Genomic DNA, 18,771 nt, shown 5'->3' with positions numbered 1-18,771 from the left:
TAGATGGGTAAGTTTGCGGACGATATGAATATTTGTGGGGTGGTAAATAGTGAGGAGGACAGCCTTGGATTACAGGAGGGTATTGACGGGCTGGTCAGATGGGCTGACCAGAGGCAAATGGAATTCAATCGGGATAAGTGCGAGGTGATGCACTTGGGCAGGACAAGCAAGGCGCGGGAAGCACCGAGGATCAGAGGGACGTTGGTGTGCATGTACACCGGTCCCTTAAGGTAGCACAGCAGGTGGATCATGTGGTTTAGAAGACATATGGTACACTTGCCTTTATTAGCTGAAGCATAGAGTTTAAGATTGGATTGGATTGGATTGGATTTGTTTATTGTCACGTGTACCGAGTTACAGTGAAAAGTATTTTTCTGCGAGCAGCTCAACAGATCATTAAATACATGGGAAGAGAAAGGAATAAAAGAAAATACATAATAGGGCAACACAACATATACAATGTAACTATATAAGCACTGGCATCGGATGAAGCATACAGGGTGTAGTGTTAATGAGGTCAGTCCATAAGAGGGTCATTTAGGAGTCTGGTGACAGTGGGGAATAAGCTGTTTTTGAGTCTGTTCGTGCGTGTTCTCAGACTTCTGTATCTCCTGCCCGATGGAAGAAGTTGGAAGAGTGAGTAAGCCAGGTGGGAGGGATCTTTGATTATACTGCCCGCTTTCCCCAGGCAGCGGGAGGTGTAGATGGAGTCAATGGATGGGAGGCAGATTTGTGTGATGGACTGGGCGGTGTTCACGACTCTCTGAAGTTTCTTGCGGTCCTGGGCCGAGCAGTTGCCATACCAGGCTGTGATGCAGCCCGATAGGATGCTTTCTATGGTGCATCTGTAAAAGTTGGTCAGGGTTAATGTGGACATGCCGAATTTCCTTAGTTTCCTGAGGAAGTATAGGCGCTGTTGTGCTTTCTTGGTGGTAGCGTCAACGTGGGTGGACCAGGACAGATTTTTGGAGATGTGCACCCCTAGGAATTTGAAACTGAGCAGGGAAGTTATGCTGGAACTGTATAAAACATGGGTTAGGCCACAACACAGCTGGAGTATTGTGTGCAGTTCTGGAATCCACATTATAGGAGGGATGAGGTAGCACTGGAAAGGGTGCAGAGGAGGGACGCGATTCTCTGGCCTGGTTTCGCTCGAGGAAGAGCACAATGAGGCCTGGAGAGGCCGCGAACGAGAACCGCGTTCGGCACCAAACCATTGTTGCAATGCAGCTGGCCCGCTCACCGTAGTGGGGAGAGAAACCAACTATCACCACTTAAACCCTATTTCCATACAATTAATGGGAGCCACCCCATATCCAGCGGCCTCCTTTGATTCATCGGCCTCCCCAGCAGGTGGTCACACGGCGCCGATTAGTGCTCCTTTTCTAAAACGTAACCTGGTGGAAGGGCTGCTGCGGGGGGGCCGAGGAGGTGTGTGGCCATCTTCACTCACTGGCAGTGAGCCTGGGGGCACTGGGCATGCTGCCCCTGTGCTCGGGGTGGGGGGGATGCAGCCCCAATTGGGGTTGGGCAGGGATTCTCGGAGCGGGGGTCTCGGGGCTGGAGGGGTTCCGCTGGGGGGGGGGGGGGGCGGGGAGCTGATGGGGGATGGGGGGTCAAGCGTGCGCAGGTTCTCCATGACAACCCCCGGGCTGCGTGTTCCAGGTCCGGGGGCAACACCAGCCCAACAACCACCCATCGCCCCCACTCACCGCGGAGGTCTCTGGCCGTGTGGCTGAAGGCTATCGCTAATAGGGTATTGGCAATCATGGTTAAGTGAGCACTCCACACTCCATGTAGCGTGTGGGGCTCATTGCCTGGCATCCCAATCACACCTTGATGCCTGGGCACTGACCAACCTTCGATCACTCAGGGCATGGACTGCAGCCCTGTGTACATGCCCGCTGCCAGGTGTGCGTGGGCAGGGTTTATCGTGTGGGGGAGGGCAGGGGGGAAGAGTTTATCGGGTGGGGGCCATGTCTGGGGGGGATGAGCATGGGGTTGGTGGTCGCCCCACATCGCGGAACAAAGAGACACAGGCGTCATACTGGTTTTGATGTGGGTATTTTAATGCTCCTCGTACAAGTGTACAGCATCTCCCCACTCTCCCAATGGTGCCGCTCCACTATCCCTACTTTCCCCCTCCCCCCAAGTGCCTCCTCCCCAACGCGCACTCCTTATCCCCCACCTCCTCTCCCCCCTGTGCCCTCTCAGTGATTCGCAATGTCCTTGTCCTTCCTTGCTCTACCGTTCCGTCTCGGTGTATCCCCAGGATGGGCATCAGAGGTGGAGACCGCCTGCTTCTTACCTTGTCCTCTGGCCTTTGATGGCCCTGGTGGGCATCCTCTGGGGTTGGAGGGCCCGGTGCACTTGACAGCGCACATGCACAGCCGTGCCGCCTTGTTCCGGGTGCTGGCTGTGGGACGTGGCACCGTCAGAGGGTGGAATCCGGGGGAGCTGGTGGCCACCGTCGTCAGTCCACAGGATGGGTTTGGGCTGTCACCCTGCGGCCCCTCCTCCCGGTCTGTCCCCATAGGGCCCTGGGGTTGACCTCGGGATAGAGGGGCAGCTGGTTCGAGCCCTGGCTGCCCCTGCATCATCTGGTTCTGCCAGCTCTGGCGGTTCCCCATTGTCTGCAGCGCAGCGATGCCCCTCAGCGATTGGGCCATGCTCTGCAGTGACTCGGCAATACCCACCTGTGATTGGGGCTAGCTCGTCAGCGCCTTGGCCATTCCCATCTGAGATCGGGACATGTCCCGCAGCGCTACTTCAAGGTCAGCCTAGTACTGGATGTCATCCCCCAGTGAGTCGGACATTCTGCCGAGACACTCAGCCACAGCTGTCACCGACTGCGCTTTCACTCATGCTATTGATGTCACGCACCAGGCTCTCCCCTGTGTTCGCCACCCTAGCCGTGTTGGCCTCGGTGCCACGCATTGCCGATGGCATCTCCTGCGCCGGAGCCTCTGGGACTCCTCCAATCGGCTATGGACCTGCTGGAGTGTCGCTGACATTTCCCTTTAATTTCCCGGCCGGACCCTAACGTCTCATTGAGCTCCGGGATAGCATGTCCCATAGACTCAGCATCTGGGATCCCGCAGCCCTCCGACTGCTGCCTCGCCCGGGGGTTCCTGCCTCCAGCTGATGTACGTCAGCAGCTGTGTGGTGCTGACCAGATTGTGCCCCAGAAGCCTGACCACCACTACTGCCGCCCACTGAGGTGTGTGTACCTGCGCTGGTGGAGGGTGGGGATGGCAGCTGTGACGCATCGATTTTCCCATCCTCGGAGATCTCCCCTGAGGTGGTTTCATGTGAGGCAGGAGAGGGAGCCATCCTGGCCAGGACGGCACCGTCAGCAGGAGGACCTGTGGGGAATGGAGATGTGGTCAGTGGGAGGGATGGGTCAGTCTATATGGCATTAGCAACTCATGTTTGACAGGTCCTCCTGGTGGAGCCCAGTGGATCCTCACCTCTGCAGCGTCCGCCAGCCTCCGCCTGGGTGACCGCTCTGTCCTCAGCCACCCCAGTCCCCTCCAGGGCCCGCTCCTCGAATGTGGTGAGGATTCTTATGTCCAGCACCCCTCCGCCCGTCTGGGCCCTCTCCCAGCGATTGTGGGAGAGCTTCTCCTGCGGCGACACAGAGAGGGCATCATTAGCCGCACGCGGGTTAACATTGGTGGGATGTACAAGACAGCACTGGAAGGAATCAAAGCAAAGTGGGAGGAAGAGTTGGGAGAGTTTATGGAGGAGGGGTTCTGGTGTGAGGTGCTCCGGAGAGTGAACGCCTCCACCTCGTGCGCGAGGTTGGGGCTGAAACAGCTGAAGGTGGCATACAGAGCACACCTCACGAGGGCGAGGATGAGCTGATTCTTTGAAGGAGTAGAAGATGTGTGTGAACGTTGCCGGGGGGGGGGCCCCCGCTAATCACGTTCATATGTTTTGGTCCTGTCCAAAGCTGGAGGAGTACTGGAAGGAGGTTTTTAGGGTAATCTCTAAAGTGGTGCACGTGAAACTGGACCCGGGCCCTCGGGAGACCATATTCGGGGTGTCGGACCAGCCAGGGTTGGAAAAGGGGGCGGCATCGCCCGAAGGTGGATCCTGATAGGTTGGACAGCAACCTCTCCACCCTGTGCCCTGGCGTGGCGGGGGGACCTGTTGGAATTCTTGACTCTTGAGAAGGTTACGTTTGAACTGAGGGGAAGGATGGAGGGGTTCTACAATTCATGGACATTATTCATTATGCACTTTCAAGAACTGGATAACATTGAGTTGTCGAACATTAGTTGGGGGGGGGGTGGGTGGGAGGGTTGGGGGGAGGGGTCAGTGTGTGTTAATGGCAACTATGGGTGATTCCTGATTCCTTTCTGTCATTTGTTTGTGTGAACATGCGGGCTAATGTTTGGGGTTTGGTGGGAGGATGGGATCGTTGTTATTGACATGGGGATTTCCATATTTGTTACTGATTATTGTTTATTGTTGGAGGGTGTAAATTTGGGAGAAAATGTGAAAAAGGACAATGAAAATATTAAAAAAAAACATTGGTGGGATGTGTGGTGGGATGGTGGCGTGAAGGATGGTTTGGGGGGCTGGTGAAGGGAAGGGCAAAGGGGAGGGCGAAGGGTGTGTTGGGGGGGGGAATGGAGGGTTGGGGGTCTGGTTGCATGGGGGTGGGAATGTTTCGGGGTGTGGGGGGGGGGGGTGGTTGATGGTGTTAACACATGCGTGGGGCCCGGTGTTGGTCGCTGACCTTCTTGCGGCACTGGCGGCTGTCCACCTGGTCATGCTTCCCATGCTGACGGCCGCTGTCACTTCACCCCAGGCGGCACTGGCTGTCTGTGGCTCATCTTCCAGGACCTTCGGAAGGTCGGAGATCCTTCCTGGCCTCAACCTCATCTAGCAGCATTCCCAGGTCCACGTCTTCAAACCTTGGAGCCGGGCTTCTCGTCACCATGGCTGCGGGCTGAGTGGGGTTGGTTGTGCTGGTGCTGGTTAAGTGTTTTTCGACCTTTATAGCGGGGGGCTGGCGAGCGCGGTCCCGGCAAATCGGTTGGCGAGCCTTCATTTGCGGCGCGAAGCCCGCGGGGCTTGTTAACTGGGCCAATTGGGCGACAGCGTGGCGCAGTGGGTTAGCACCGCTGCCTCGCGGCGCCGAGGACCCGGGTTCGATCCCGGCCCCGGGTCACTGTCCGTGTGGAGTTTGCACATCCTCCCCGTGTCTGCGTGGGTCTCACTCCCACAACCCAAAGATGTGCAGGGTAGGTGGATTGGGCGCGCAAAATTGCCCCAATTGGAAAAAAAATAATTGAGTACTCTAAATTTAAAAACAAAAAGAAAACTCTCCGGAGAATCGTGCCCGAGATTTACCGGGATGTTACTTGGACTGGAGAGTTTTAGCTATGAAGAGAGATTGGATAGACTGGGATTGTTTTCCTTGGAGCAGAGGAGACTGAGGGGGGACAGGATTGAGATGTATAAAATTATGAGGGGCACAGATAGAGTAGACAGGAAGAAACGTTTCCCCTTGGTGGAGGGATCAATGGCCAGGGGGGCATAGATTTAAGGTAAGGGGCAGGAGGTTTAGAGGGGATGTGGGGGAAAACCTTTTTACCCAGAGGGTGGTGGGAGTCTGGAACTTGCTGCCTGAAAGGGTGGTGGAGGGAAGTTACTGTGAAAAGCCCCTAGTTGCCACATTCCGGCACCTGTTCGGGGAGGCTGATACGGGAATTGAACCGTGCTGCTGGCCTGCCTTGGTCTGCTTTCAAAGCCAGCGATTTAGCCCTGTGCTAAACAGCCATTTAGATGTGTGCTTGTGAGGTCAAGGCAGTCCCAGCTATGGGCCAAGTGCTGGGAAATGGGATTAGAATATTTAGGTGGTTGTTTTTGACCGGCACAGATGCAATGGGCCGAAGGTCCTTTCCTGTGCTGTAGATGCCCTGTGACTCTATGACTGGCATGGGACAGAAATGAAGTGATGCCAATGAGCCAAGAATGAATTTTTAAAAGCTGTGAGATCGTAAGGCTCACTCTAACCTGCACCCAAAATTCTCCTCACCGTTCTCCTTGGCAATGCTGCTTCTCCATGGCACCGGCGATGGCATTTCCAGTTTTCAGATCAACCCATCTCATGGCGCTCTGACGGCTTTCACTGTTGGTTGACGTTGAATTATGGGCAGCTTTGACCTGCTGAATCACAGCGAGACTGCCCCAAAATCAATCGGTGCAAGTTAATTTGAATTTGTCTGACTTGAGTTTGTCTGGTGGGGACGAGGAGAGGCTGTGGAATCTGGCCTTGCATTCTCCAGAGTTTTGTGGAATGAGATGTGTCCTCTTGAAACGTACAAACTTCTGACAGCGCCGGCGGGACAGGGTGAAGGATTGAGGTAGAATGAACCCCCCCCCCCCCTGCCTGCTGAGTCTAGATTCAGTCTAAGAGATATAGGGCTGGTTGCTCTATCCCAGGATGCCCAGATCGCGTTTCCCGATGGGACGGAGAATCGGGGGAAATCAGGATCGATGCCGGACGCCAACCTGGTAGCAACGCTCCACGCCCCCCGCTGGTGGCGGGAACAGGCCCACGACCGAGTGCCAGTGGAGCAATGTAAATAAACGCAAATGGATCTTACCGACCCATTTGCATCCAATTAGTGGGCCCGGCGCCCGATTCTCCGGCCGTCCATGATTTTCCGGTCCCCGAGGCCGGGAATCGAGTGGATGTGGATCTCTTTTGGTCCGCACCAGCGTGGCCCTGTCATGGTGGACCTCACAGTGGGCCAAGGGGGTAACTCCTTAGAGAGGGTTTGTCCCCAAAGTCCATCCGAGGGCCTCCACTGCTCCCGTCCCCGCAAAATGCACTACATGCCCAATCCCCCCTCTACCAGACTCCCCCTCCCAGGGACCCCTGTAATAGGGTGAACCCCCCAGAGACCCCTGCAATAGAGACATTGACCACATTGAGGGCAGCACGGTAGCATTGTGGATAGCACAATTGCTTCACAGCTCCAGGGTCCCAGGTTCGATTCCGGCTTGGGTCACTGTCTGTGTGGAGTCTGCACATCCTCTCCGTGTGTGCGTGGGTTTCCTCCGGGTGCTCCGGTTTCCTCCCACAGTCCAAAGATGTGCAGGTTAGGTGGATTGGCCATGATAAATTGCCCTTAGTGTCCAAAGAAATTGCCCTTAGTGTTTGGTGGGGTTACTGGGTTATGGGGATAGGGTGGAGGGGTTGACCTTGGGTAGGGCGTTCTTTCCAAGAGCCGGTGCAGACTCGATGGGCCGAATGGCCTCCTTCTGCACTGTAAATTCTATGATAATCTATGATAATCTATGACATCAAAGAGAGGTAAGTACATTCCAAGCACTAACTGCATTGCAGTCACTCAGGCGCGATGTGGTCAATGTTTGTAAACATTGGGAAGTCACCACTTAGAGTCATTGATCCATGAAGGGTGATGAATAAATCAAGGCTGTGGCTGGTGTGTGAAAGCTGTCAATCACAGCTCACTACTAGGAGTTAATCATTGAATTTACGGTGCAGGAGGAGGCTGTTTGGCCTATCGAGTTTTCACTGGCCCTTGGAAAGAGCACCCCACTTAAGCCCACACCTTCACCCTATCCCCATAACCCAGTAACCACACCTAACCTTTTTTTGGACACTCAGGGCAATTTAGCATGGCCAATCCACCGAACCTTACATCTTTGGACTATGTGAGGAAACCAGAGCACACACGGGGAGAAAGTGCAAACTCCACACAGACAGTTGCCCGAGGCTGGAATCAAACCCAGGTCCCTGGAGCTGGTGGCAGCAGTGCTAACCACTGTGCTGCCCACTTTTCTTTTCTCTCTTTTGCTTCAATGCAATTTAGGATACTCAACATTTCCTCCTTTGATATATTGACGTTTTCTCAAGATCGTTCACACATCTAGCCCTGACCTCAACATCCACCATGTCCTTCTCCCTGGTGAATACCGATACAAAGTACTCATTCAGGATTTCGCCCACTTCCTGTGGTTCCATGCATGACTTCCTGCCATTGTCCTTGAGTGGGCCTACTCTTTCCCTTGCTACCCTCTTGCTCCTAATATGTGCATGGGGTTCTCCTTGACCATGTTTGCTAAAGACATTTCATGGCCCCTTTTAGCCCTGCTAATTCCACCATTAAGTTCCTTCCTACTTTAAGGGTACTCCTCAAGGGGTTTGTCAGTGTTTAGATGCCTACACCTTTTGTATGCTTCCTTTTTCCTTTTCACTAAGCTTACAATTTCCCTTGACATCCATGGATCCTGAATCTTGCCATTTCTATCCTTCATTCTGTGGGGACGTGCCTGTCCTGCACTTCAATCAACTGGCCTTTACAAGCCTCCCACATGTCAGACATGGATATGTCAAATAGCCGCTCCCAATCCACATTCCCCAGTTCCTGTCTAATTTGGATATAATTGGCCCTCGCCCAATTAAGCACCCTCACCCGCATGCCATCTTGTCCTTATCCATGACTACCTGAAGTTTTATGGAATTATGGTCACTAAGCCCAAAATGCGCCCCCACTGAAACATCAATCACCCGGCCTGACTCATTCACCAAACTATGTCTAGTATGGCCCCCTCCCTGGTTGGATTGTCAACATACAGTATCAAAAAGCCCTCCTGAACACATCTAACAAATTGCTCTTCACCCGAGCCCCTGGCTGTAAGGGGTTCCCAGTCAATGTGGGGGGAAGTTAAAGTCACTCATCACAACTACCCTGATTTTGTTTGATAACACTTCTTATTATAATAATCTTTATTATTGTCACAAGTAGGCTTACATTAACACTGCAATGAAGTTACTGTGAAAATCCCCTAGTCGCCACACTCCGGCACCTGTTCGGGTACACGGAGGGAGAATTCAGAATGTCCAATTCACCTAACAAGCACATCTTTCGGGACTTGTGGGAGGAAACCAGAGCACCCGGAGGAAACCCACGCAGACACGGGGAGAACGTGCAGACTCCGCTCAGACAGTGACCCAAGCGGGAATCGAATCTGGGACCCTGGCACTGTGAAGCGACAGTGCTAACCACTGTGCTACCATGCCGCCCTATGAAGTGCCTTGGGACATTTCACAATTTCAAAGGTGCTATATAAATGCAAGTGTTTGTTGTAGGTTAACGTCTGTTTGCTGTATAGCTGTTTGTGGTTCCTTGATGCCAGTCTAAATATCAATGGTAGTCGTGGAATAGGAGTTAATGGGCATCATTTGTGCTTGATATATACGGTGTCATAATACCCACTCATTTATATAATGAGATGCAGACAGGCAGTGATTGACACACAGGATAACCAATGAACACACAACACATAACAACCAATCACCAGACAGGACACCACCACTATAAAGCACACAGGGCATTAAGACCCTCCCTCTCTCTACAGGACACTGAGATAGTCAGAGTGCACAAGCCAGTGAGCACTATCACCATGAGGTAGAGAGTTAGTCTGGTCAAGCCAGTAGGAGGTTATCAGTTAGATTGATAGAGTGTCAACTCACAGCAGACTATGTACAGCAATCAGGAAGTTCAATAAAACAGTGTTGGACCATCTCCTGTGTCAGAAGCCTGTTTCTAGTTTCACTGCATCCAGTTGCAGTCAACGTTGAAGCAACTTACTTAACACATCACACGGGACACAGGATCGGGGCGCTATGTAGCTCTTTGAGTCTTTTCTGTCATTCAATTAGATCATGGCACCATCTAACCAGCTTGGAACACTTTTAAGGTTCCTGCATGAGGTCGGAAACTAGAGAAACCTGTTGATTAACGCTGCATATCAGTTTGGGTGGGCAGATGTTCTTAACGTGATCTATGTACTCACTGGCCCCTTTGCCGATTAGATACCCTGTTGGTCCCACAGACCTGGGAAAATTGCTGAGTTCAGTCCTGGCCTTTTCACAGCCTGAGAAATTCCAGCCTGGATAGGGCATCATTCAGGATTTACATTGAAGACTGTTCAATACTGAATATTTAACAAAGTGGCAGGTATATCTATTCCATTGCGGGTGATTGGGATTTACACAGATCAATTCTGCACTTGTTACCAATTGTTAGATGTTAACGTTTGCCGCTGAGACACTGCTAAGGCAGGTTACTCTCAACGGGCCCAATCAATTTAACAGGGTGATTGGATAATATTTTAATCTTTCCGTGAAAGTATCTGAATTTATACATTGTTTTGGTAGTTTCCAATCTTGTGAGTTTTTACGCCAGTTAGTCTGTCTGTTGGCAGGAAATTGAAATTCAGGAGATCGGTTAGCTTTACAGAACAGCCAATTTGCGATGGCCAATCAAAGGCTTAAACATCAGAGTCTGGCCATCCTGAAGGAGGTCGTGAAAACCTCTGGAATTCTCGATTGCCGCTGGGTGCCAATCATTCCAGATTTCCGGAGATGGAAGGCAAGGGGCGGGATTCTCCGATTGCCTGAGAATCCCCTTTCATGCAGGAATCGGGGACGGTGCCATTTTTCCAATGCTCCACCCCCTCAGAAACAGCGTACTCGAGGACGTGGCCTGAGGCCCTCCCCCGGTGCCCCGCCCCGGATGGGCTGACATCCCGACGGCGTGAGGCACGTGTCCTCTCACTTTTCGTAAACCTGGTGAGGCGGCTGCGGAGTGTGTCCAGCGTCGTCACATGCGGCGGGGGGGGGGGGGGGAGCCGTTCCGCTGGCAGGGTGGGCATCGGCGGGTGCTGGGGGACTGGTGGAGGGTGGTCCGGGAGTGACGAGTTGAGTTACAGAGGGGCAGATTCTGGCAGGCTGGGTCCGTGCATGGCCGCTGCCATGTTGTACGGCGCGGTCGCCGCCCTGCGCATGCGCTGCCTCGGACCCGGCCATACTCCGTCCTTATCGGCAGGAGCTAGCGCAGCTGCTAGCCCCCCACCAGTCCCGGAATCAGTAAGGGCTCCGTGTTGATTTTGGCGTCATAAAACAAATTCTCCATTTGAGCTGGCACTTAGCCGCTGAAACGGAATATCCAGCCCAAGGTTCCTGGCTGAAATGACACTCTTGCATCCAGGAAATATTCCATTCTCCGGGCTGGTTTCTGAAAACACCTGTAACCCTGTTCAGGAACAGGCACTGCGTTCCCACCATTCTTGGGTAAAGGTTGGGTTGAGTGCGAGTGTCATTTAGGAAATCCTGCTTACGGAACTTTGTTGATTGATTGTGTTTGTTCTATTCTCACCAGCCTTAAACGTCTTCTTGCTCTGTGGGTTGTCACCTTGCTGCCAGGCGCCTGTCCATTATAACCAGTCACGGTGAAGGGGAAGGGAGACCTGTGGCTTTCCCTTGCACCAGCTGGGAGAAACATGGCCTGTTTTTGGCACTGTTGAGACTGAGGGGCCATGATGTGGCATGGGGGGGGCACTCAATCCCGAAACTATCGATTTTCCCTTCCTGTGGGCGAGGTCTCCAATGTATTACAGCAGTGACTAACTCCATAGATTCTCTTCCCATTCAACTCCAGGTTCCAGGACAGGGATACTGGCAAATCCTTCTAACATTGAGATTTTCTCCTAAATGTAAATGTTCAGAGTTCCGGCATCCTCAGCATTTTGTTTTCTTTTTAAATGTGAATCTTTGGTACATCTCAGGGTTGTGGTGTGATGATGTATAACTACATCTGTCTGTTGTTTTTACAGCACTGGCTGGATATCTCCAAGTCCATTATTAAACAAATGAAATGTAAGTTTCCAAGATTTTATGTAAAATATTTTACAAGCTGTTTCTGAATATGACAATGTGCAGTAACTCAATGTAAAACCTGATCAGCATGTCACATTTTAATCGTACTCGTTCTTTCTACATTCTGTCCTTTTATTCTGTTCTTTTCAATTTTGGCGATGTCCTCCATCACTGGTTTGCACACATCGTCATCTTGTAACATTATAAGTCTGGGATTTCTGAAACCACACATGAAATATCCTGGATATTTACCAATGCCCCATTCCATTGGCTAACCCAGTGTCCCATTCCATTGGCTAACCCAGTGCCCCATTCCATTGGCTAACCCAGTGCCCCATTCCATTGGCTAACCCAGTGCCCCATTCCATTGGCTAACCCAGTGCCCCATTCCATTGGCTAACCCAGTGCCCCATTCCATTGGCTAACCCAGTGTCCCATTCCATTGGCTAACCCAGTGCCCCGTTCCATTGGCTAACCCAGTGCCCCATTCCATTGGCTAACCCAGTGCCCCATTCCATTGGCTAACCCAGTGCCCCATTCCATTGGCTAACCCAGTGCCCCATTCCATTGGCTAACCCAGTGCCCCATTCCATTGGCTAACCCAGTGCCCCATTCCATTGGCTAACCCAGTGCCCCATTCCATTGGCTAACCCAGTGCCCCATTCCATTGGCTAACCCAGTGTCCCAATCCATTGGCTAACCCAGTGTCCCATTCCATTGGCTAACCCAGTGCCCCATTCCATTGACTAACCCAGTGCCCCATTCCATTGGCTAACTCAGTGTCCCATTCAATTGGCTAACCCAGTGTCCCATTCCATTGGCTAACCCAGTGCCCCATTCCATTGACTAACCCAGTGCCCCATTCCATTGGCTAACTCAGTGTCCCATTCAATTGGCTAACCCAGTGTCCCATTCCATTGGCTAACCCTGTGCCCCATTCCATTGGCTAACTCTGTGCCCCATTCCATTGGCTAACTCTGTGCCCCATTCCATTGGCTAACCCAGTGTCCCATTCCATTGGGTAACTATGCCTCATTCTATTGGCTAACCCAGTGTCCCATTCCATTGGGTAACCCAGTGTCCCATTCCATTGGCTAACCCAGTGTCCCATTCCATTGGCTAACCCAGTGTCCCATTCCATTGGGTAACTATGCCTCATTCTATTGGCTAACCCAGTGTCCCATTCCATTGGGTAACCCAGTGTCCCATTCCATTGGCTAACCCAGTGTCCCATTCCATTGGGTAACTATGCCTCATTCTATTGGCTAACCCAGTGTCCCATTCCATTGGGTAACCATGCCTCATTCTATTGGCTAACCCAGTGCCCCATTCCATTGGGTAACTATGCCTCATTCTATTGGATAACCCAATACCCCATTCCATTGGCTAACCCAGTGTCCCATTCCATTGGCTATCCCAGTGTCCCATTCCATTGGCTAATCCAGTGCCCCATTCCATTGGGTAACTATGCCTCATTCTATTGGATACCGCTAACTGTGCCCCAGTCCATTAATATCCACAGTAAAATTGTTCGATGAATCTCAGTCTCTTGGCTCACACCATTAAGGATGTCGACATGGCCAGGTTATGTGGAGATACATCCTAATGCAAGTCTTCACCTTCAGGGAAGGAGGGGAGAACCTGGTGCAGTATCAGGCTTTCGGCACTGCGTGATTATTCAGGTTCAACAAGTGCGACGTTGGGCCCCGTGTTCTAGGGAGTGGAGATCAGAGCTTGAGTCCAATGAGAGCAGGTGGCCTATAGGGGAGGTGGTGGCTTTGTGGTATTGTCACTGTACTAGCAATCCAGAGACCCAGGGCATTGCTCTGGGGTCCCGGGTTCGAGTCCCACCAGGGCAGATGGTGAAATTTGTATTAAATAAAAATTTTGAATTACAAGTCTAATGATGAAACCATTGTGGATCGTTGTAAAAAAAACCCTGGTTCATTAATGACCTTTAGGGAAGGAAATCTGCCATCCTTACCCGGTCTGGCCCACGTGTGACTCCAGACTGGAATGGCGCTAGCAAGCCATTCAGTCCCAGGGAAATTCGGGATGGGCAATAAATGCGGGCCTGGCCAGCGGAGCCCATATCCCATGAATGAATTTTTTAAAAGCCGAAGATTAACCGGAACCATCTCACCTTCAGTGTGGAAACCTGTAAAACATCCCCTTACCAGCTGGCGTTGTAGTGGTTACACGGAAGGAGTGCTCAAACCGTTAATCATTCCCTGAATCATCACTCTGCTTTGCCAAGTTATGACAGAACAGCCCTATAAATAAACTTTGAAGACAGTGGGCGGAATTTTTTACAAAAATGACAAAGCGTCGTTTTCGGTGAAGAAAACTAGACATGATTCCAATCAGCCCGAGCGGTGCGATGTGGACCGCAATACTCAGGCATTTGGAAAAGTCCCCCCCCCCTCCATGTGAAAAACGCTGCACCTGAGGTGCCCTCCCCGGGGTCAATAAGCACGTTAATCAAGGAGGCGAGCGTTTAAATGGCCCAGCAGCATTTGTCCTCATTCAAGTCAGGAAGTTGGCAGCGAGGAAACCAGTCCCTCAATTTACAGAAGGGGCCCTCAGCCATGCGTTGGATGGCGTGGAGGAGAAGCGGGCAACAGTATACCCTCGGGCTGGCAGGATGCCCTCAGGCAGGGTGACGAGTGCCACCTGGGAGACAGTGGCAGCACTGGTCAGTGCCAGCAGCCTGACCACGAGGACAGGTGTGCAATGCAGAAAAAAGAATGAATTACCTACTCCAATCAGCCAGGGTAAATGCCCCCTGTCTCCTCTCTGCACTCCACCCTTCTGTCACCTCCCCCCCCCGCCCCATCTCGATGCCACCTCACAAGGACCCTGCACCTGATCTCCCAGCAGCATCCTCAACGCACCCCCCCCCCCTCGTACTCTTCATCAGAGCCCTTCCCTGCTTAGACGCAGTGCCCACACATTCCAGGTCTCATTGACCACTGACCACTGAGAGCAAGGTGGGTCTGCGCTGAGAGCGAGGTGGGTCTGCGCTGAGAGCGAGGTGGGTCTGCGCTGTGAGTGAGGTGGGTCTGTGCTGTGAGTGAGGTGGGTCTGTGCTGAGAGCGAGGTGGGTCTGTGCTGTGAGTGAGGTGGGCCTGCGCTGAGAGCGAGGTGGATCTGTGCTGAGAGCGAGGTGGGTCTGCGCTGAGAGCGAGGTGGGCCTGCGCTGAAGTGAGGTGGGTCTGTGCTGTGAGTGAGGTGGGCCTGCGCTGAGAGTGAGGTGGGCCTGCGCTGTGAGTGAGGTGGGCCTGCGCTGAGAGTGAGCTGGGCCTGCGCTGAAGTGAGGTGGGCCTGCGCTGAAGTGAGGTGGGCCTGCGCTGAAGTGAGGTGGGCCTGCGCTGAGAGTGAGCTGGGCCTGCGCTGAAGTGAGGTGGGCCTGCGCTGAGAGCGAGGTGGGTCTGTGCTGAGAGCGAGGTGGGTCTGCGCTGAAGTGAGGTGGGCCTGCGCTGAGAGCGAGGTGGGTCTGCGCTGAGAGCGAGGTGGGTCTGCGCTGAAGTGAGATGGGCCTGCGCTGAGAGCGAGCTGGGCCTGCGCTGAAGTGAGGTGGGCCTGCGCTGAGAGCGAGGTGGGTCTGCGCTGAAGTGAGGTGGGCCTGCGCTGAGAGCGAGGTGGGTCTGCGCTGAGAGCGAGGTGGGTCTGCGCTGAAGTGAGCTGGGCCTGCGCTGAGAGCGAGCTGGGCCTGCGCTGAAGTGAGGTGGGCCTGCGCTGAGAGTGAGGTGGGCCTGCGCTGTGAGTGAGGTGGGCCTGCGCTGAGAGCGAGGTGGGCCTGTGCTGAGAGTGAGCTGGGCCTGCGCTGAAGTGAGGTGGGTCTGCGCTGAGAGCGAGGTGGGCCTGCGCTGAGAGTGAGGTGGGTCTGCGCTGAGAGCGAGATGGTGCTGCGCTGAGAGTGAGCTGGGCCTGCGCTGAAGTGAGGTGGGTCTGCGCTGAGAGTGAGGTGGGTCTGCGCTGAGAGCGAGGTGGGCCTGCGCTGAGAGCGAGCTGGGCCTGCGCTGAGAGCAAGCTGGGCCTGCGCTGAGAGCGAGGTGGGCCTGCGCTGAGAGCGAGCTGGGCCTGCGCTGAGAGCGAGGTGGGTCTGCGCTGTGAGTGAGGTGGGTCTGTGCTGTGAGTGAGGTGGGTCTGTGCTGAGAGCGAGGTGGGTCTGTGCTGTGAGTGAGGTGGGCCTGCGCTGAGAGCGAGGTGGATCTGTGCTGAGAGCGAGGTGGGTCTGCGCTGAGAGCGAGGTGGGCCTGCGCTGAAGTGAGGTGGGTCTGTGCTGTGAGTGAGGTGGGCCTGCGCTGAGAGTGAGGTGGGCCTGCGCTGTGAGTGAGGTGGGCCTGCGCTGAGAGTGAGCTGGGCCTGCGCTGAAGTGAGGTGGGCCTGCGCTGAAGTGAGGTGGGCCTGCGCTGAAGTGAGGTGGGCCTGCGCTGAGAGCGAGCTGGGCCTGCGCTGAAGTGAGGTGGGCCTGCGCTGAGAGCGAGGTGGGTCTGTGCTGAGAGCGAGGTGGGTCTGCGCTGAAGTGAGGTGGGCCTGCGCTGAGAGCGAGGTGGGTCTGCGCTGAGAGCGAGGTGGGTCTGCGCTGAAGTGAGATGGGCCTGCGCTGAGAGCGAGCTGGGCCTGCGCTGAAGTGAGGTGGGCCTGCGCTGAGAGCGAGGTGGGTCTGCGCTGAGAGCGAGCTGGGCCTGCGCTGAGAGCGAGCTGGGCCTGCGCTGAAGTGAGGTGGGCCTGCGCTGAGAGTGAGGTGGGCCTGCGCTGTGAGTGAGGTGGGCCTGCGCTGAGAGCGAGGTGGGCCTGTGCTGAGAGTGAGCTGGGCCTGCGCTGAAGTGAGGTGGGTCTGCGCTGAGAGCGAGGTGGGCCTGCGCTGAGAGTGAGGTGGGTCTGCGCTGAGAGCGAGATGGTGCTGCGCTGAGAGTGAGCTGGGCCTGCGCTGAAGTGAGGTGGGTCTGCGCTGAGAGTGAGGTGGGTCTGCGCTGAGAGCGAGGTGGGCCTGCGCTGAGAGCGAGCTGCGCCTGCGCTGAGAGCAAGCTGGGCCTGCGCTGAGAGCGAGGTGGGCCTGCGCTGAGAGCGAGCTGGGCCTGCGCTGAGAGCGAGCTGGGCCTGCGCTGAGAGCGAGATGGTTCTGCGCTGAGAGCGAGGTGGGCCTGCGCTGAGAGCGCGGTGGGTCTGCGCTGAGAGCGAGATGGTTCTGCGCTGAGAGTGAGCTGGGCCTGCGCTGAAGTGAGGTGGGTCTGCGCTGAGAGTGAGGTGGGCCTGCGCTGAGAGTGAGGTGGGCCTGCGCTGAGAGCGAGCTGGGCCTGCGCTGAAGTGAGGTGGGCCTGCGCTGAGAGCGAGGTGAGTCTGCGCTGAGAGCGAGGTGGGTCTGCGCTGTGAGTGAGGTGGGCCTGCGCTGAGCGCGAGGTGGGCCTGCGCTGAGCGCGAGGTGGGCCTGCGCTGAGAGCGAGGTGGGCCTGCGCTGAGAGCGAGGTGGGCCTGCGCTGAGAGCGAGGTGGGCCTGCGCTGAGAGCGAGGTGGGCCTGCGCTGAGAGTGAGGTGGTTCTGCGCTGAGAGGGAGGTGGGTCTGCGCTGAGAGCGAGGTGGTTCTGCGCTGAGCGCGAGGTGGTTCTGCGCTGAGAGGGAGGTGGGCCTGCGCTGAGAGCAAGGTGGGCTTGCGCTGAGAGTGATGAGGGTCTGCGCTGAGAGCGAGGTGGGTCTGCGCTGAGAGTGATGTGGGTCTGCGCTGAGAGCAAGGTGGGTCTGCGCTGAGAGCGAGGTCGTTCTGCGCTGAGCGCGAAGTGGTTCTGCGCTGAGAGTGAGGTGGGCCTGCGCTGAGAGCAAGGTGGGCCTGCGCTGAGAGTGATGTGGGTCTGCGCTGAGAGCGAGGTGGGTCTGCGCTGAGAGTGATGTGGGTCTGCGCTGAGCGCGAGGTGGGTCTGCGCTGAGAGCGAGGTGGGCCTGCGCTGAGAGTGAGGTGGGTCTGCGCTGAGAGTGATGTGGGCCTGCGCTGTAAGCGAGGTGGGTCTGCGCTGAGAGTGAGGTGGGTCTGCGCTGAGAGTGAGATGGGCCTGCGCTGAGAGCGAGGTGGGCCTGCGCTGAGAGCAAGGTGGGCCTGCGCTGAGAGTGAGGTGGGCCTGCGCTGAGAGTGAGGTGGGCCTGCGCTGAGAGTGAGGTGGGCCTGCGCTGAGAGTGAGGTGGGTCTGCGCTGAGAGCGAGGTGGGTCTGCGCTGAGAGTGAGGTGGGCCTGCGCTGAGAGCGAGGTGGGCCTGCGCTGAGAGAGAGGTGGGCCTGCGCTGAGAGCGAGGTGGGTCTGCGCTGAGAGTGAGGTGGGCCTGCGCTGAGAGCGAGGTGGGTCTGCGCTGAGAGTGAGGTGGGCCTGCGCTGAGAGTGAGGTGGGCCTGCGCTGAGAGCGAGGTGGGTCTGCGCTGAGAGTGAGGTGGGCCTGGGCTGAGAGTGAGGTGGGCCTGCGCTGAGAGTGAGGTGGGTCTGCGCTGAGAGCAAGGTGGGTCTGCGCTGAGAGTGAGGTGGGCCTGCGCTGAGAGCAAGGTGGGCCTGCGCTGAGAGAGAGGTGGGCCTGCGCTGAGAGCGAGGTGGGTCTGCGCTGAGAGTGAGGTGGGCCTGCGCTGAGAGTGAGGTGGGCCTGCGCTGAGAGTGAGGTGGGCCTGCGCTGAGAGCGAGGTGGGCCTGCGCTGAGAGCGAGGTGGGTCTGCGCTGAGAGTGAGGTGGGCCTGGGCTGAGAGTGAGGTGGGCCTGCGCTGAGAGTGTGGTGGGCCTGCGCTCAGAGTGAGGTGGGCCTGCGCTCAGAGTGAGGTGGGCCTGCGCTCAGAGTGAGGTGGGCCTGCGCTGAGAGCGAGCTGGGCCTGCGCTGAGAGCGAGCTGGGCCTGCGCTGAGAGTGAGGTGGGCCTGCGCTGAGAGTGAGGTGGGCCTGCGCTGAGAGTGAGGTGGGTCTGCGCTGAGAGCGAGGTGGGTCTGCGCTGAGAGTGAGGTGGGCCTGCGCTGAGAGCGAGGTGGGCCTGCGCTGAGAGAGAGGTGGGCCTGCGCTGAGAGCGAGGTGGGTCTGCGCTGAGAGTGAGGTGGG

At 55.5% G+C, this 18,771-nt stretch overlaps 1 protein-coding gene across 1 annotated transcript in view; it reads left to right on the top strand.

Moving 5' to 3' along the window:
* Positions 1 to 18,771, top strand: part of frmd5a (FERM domain containing 5a) — a 352,980-nt gene that overhangs the window by 228,449 nt on the left and 105,760 nt on the right. Inside the window, 1 exon segment of the mRNA XM_072470394.1 lies at positions 11,668 to 11,710. Coding sequence (XP_072326495.1) covers positions 11,668 to 11,710 — 43 coding nt within the window.

The sequence above is a fragment of the Scyliorhinus torazame genome, chromosome 12, assembly GCF_047496885.1.
Source record: "Scyliorhinus torazame isolate Kashiwa2021f chromosome 12, sScyTor2.1, whole genome shotgun sequence".
In the NCBI taxonomy this organism is placed as follows: Eukaryota; Metazoa; Chordata; class Chondrichthyes; order Carcharhiniformes; family Scyliorhinidae; genus Scyliorhinus; species Scyliorhinus torazame.
This window is presented reverse-complemented; position numbering and strand designations above follow the sequence as displayed.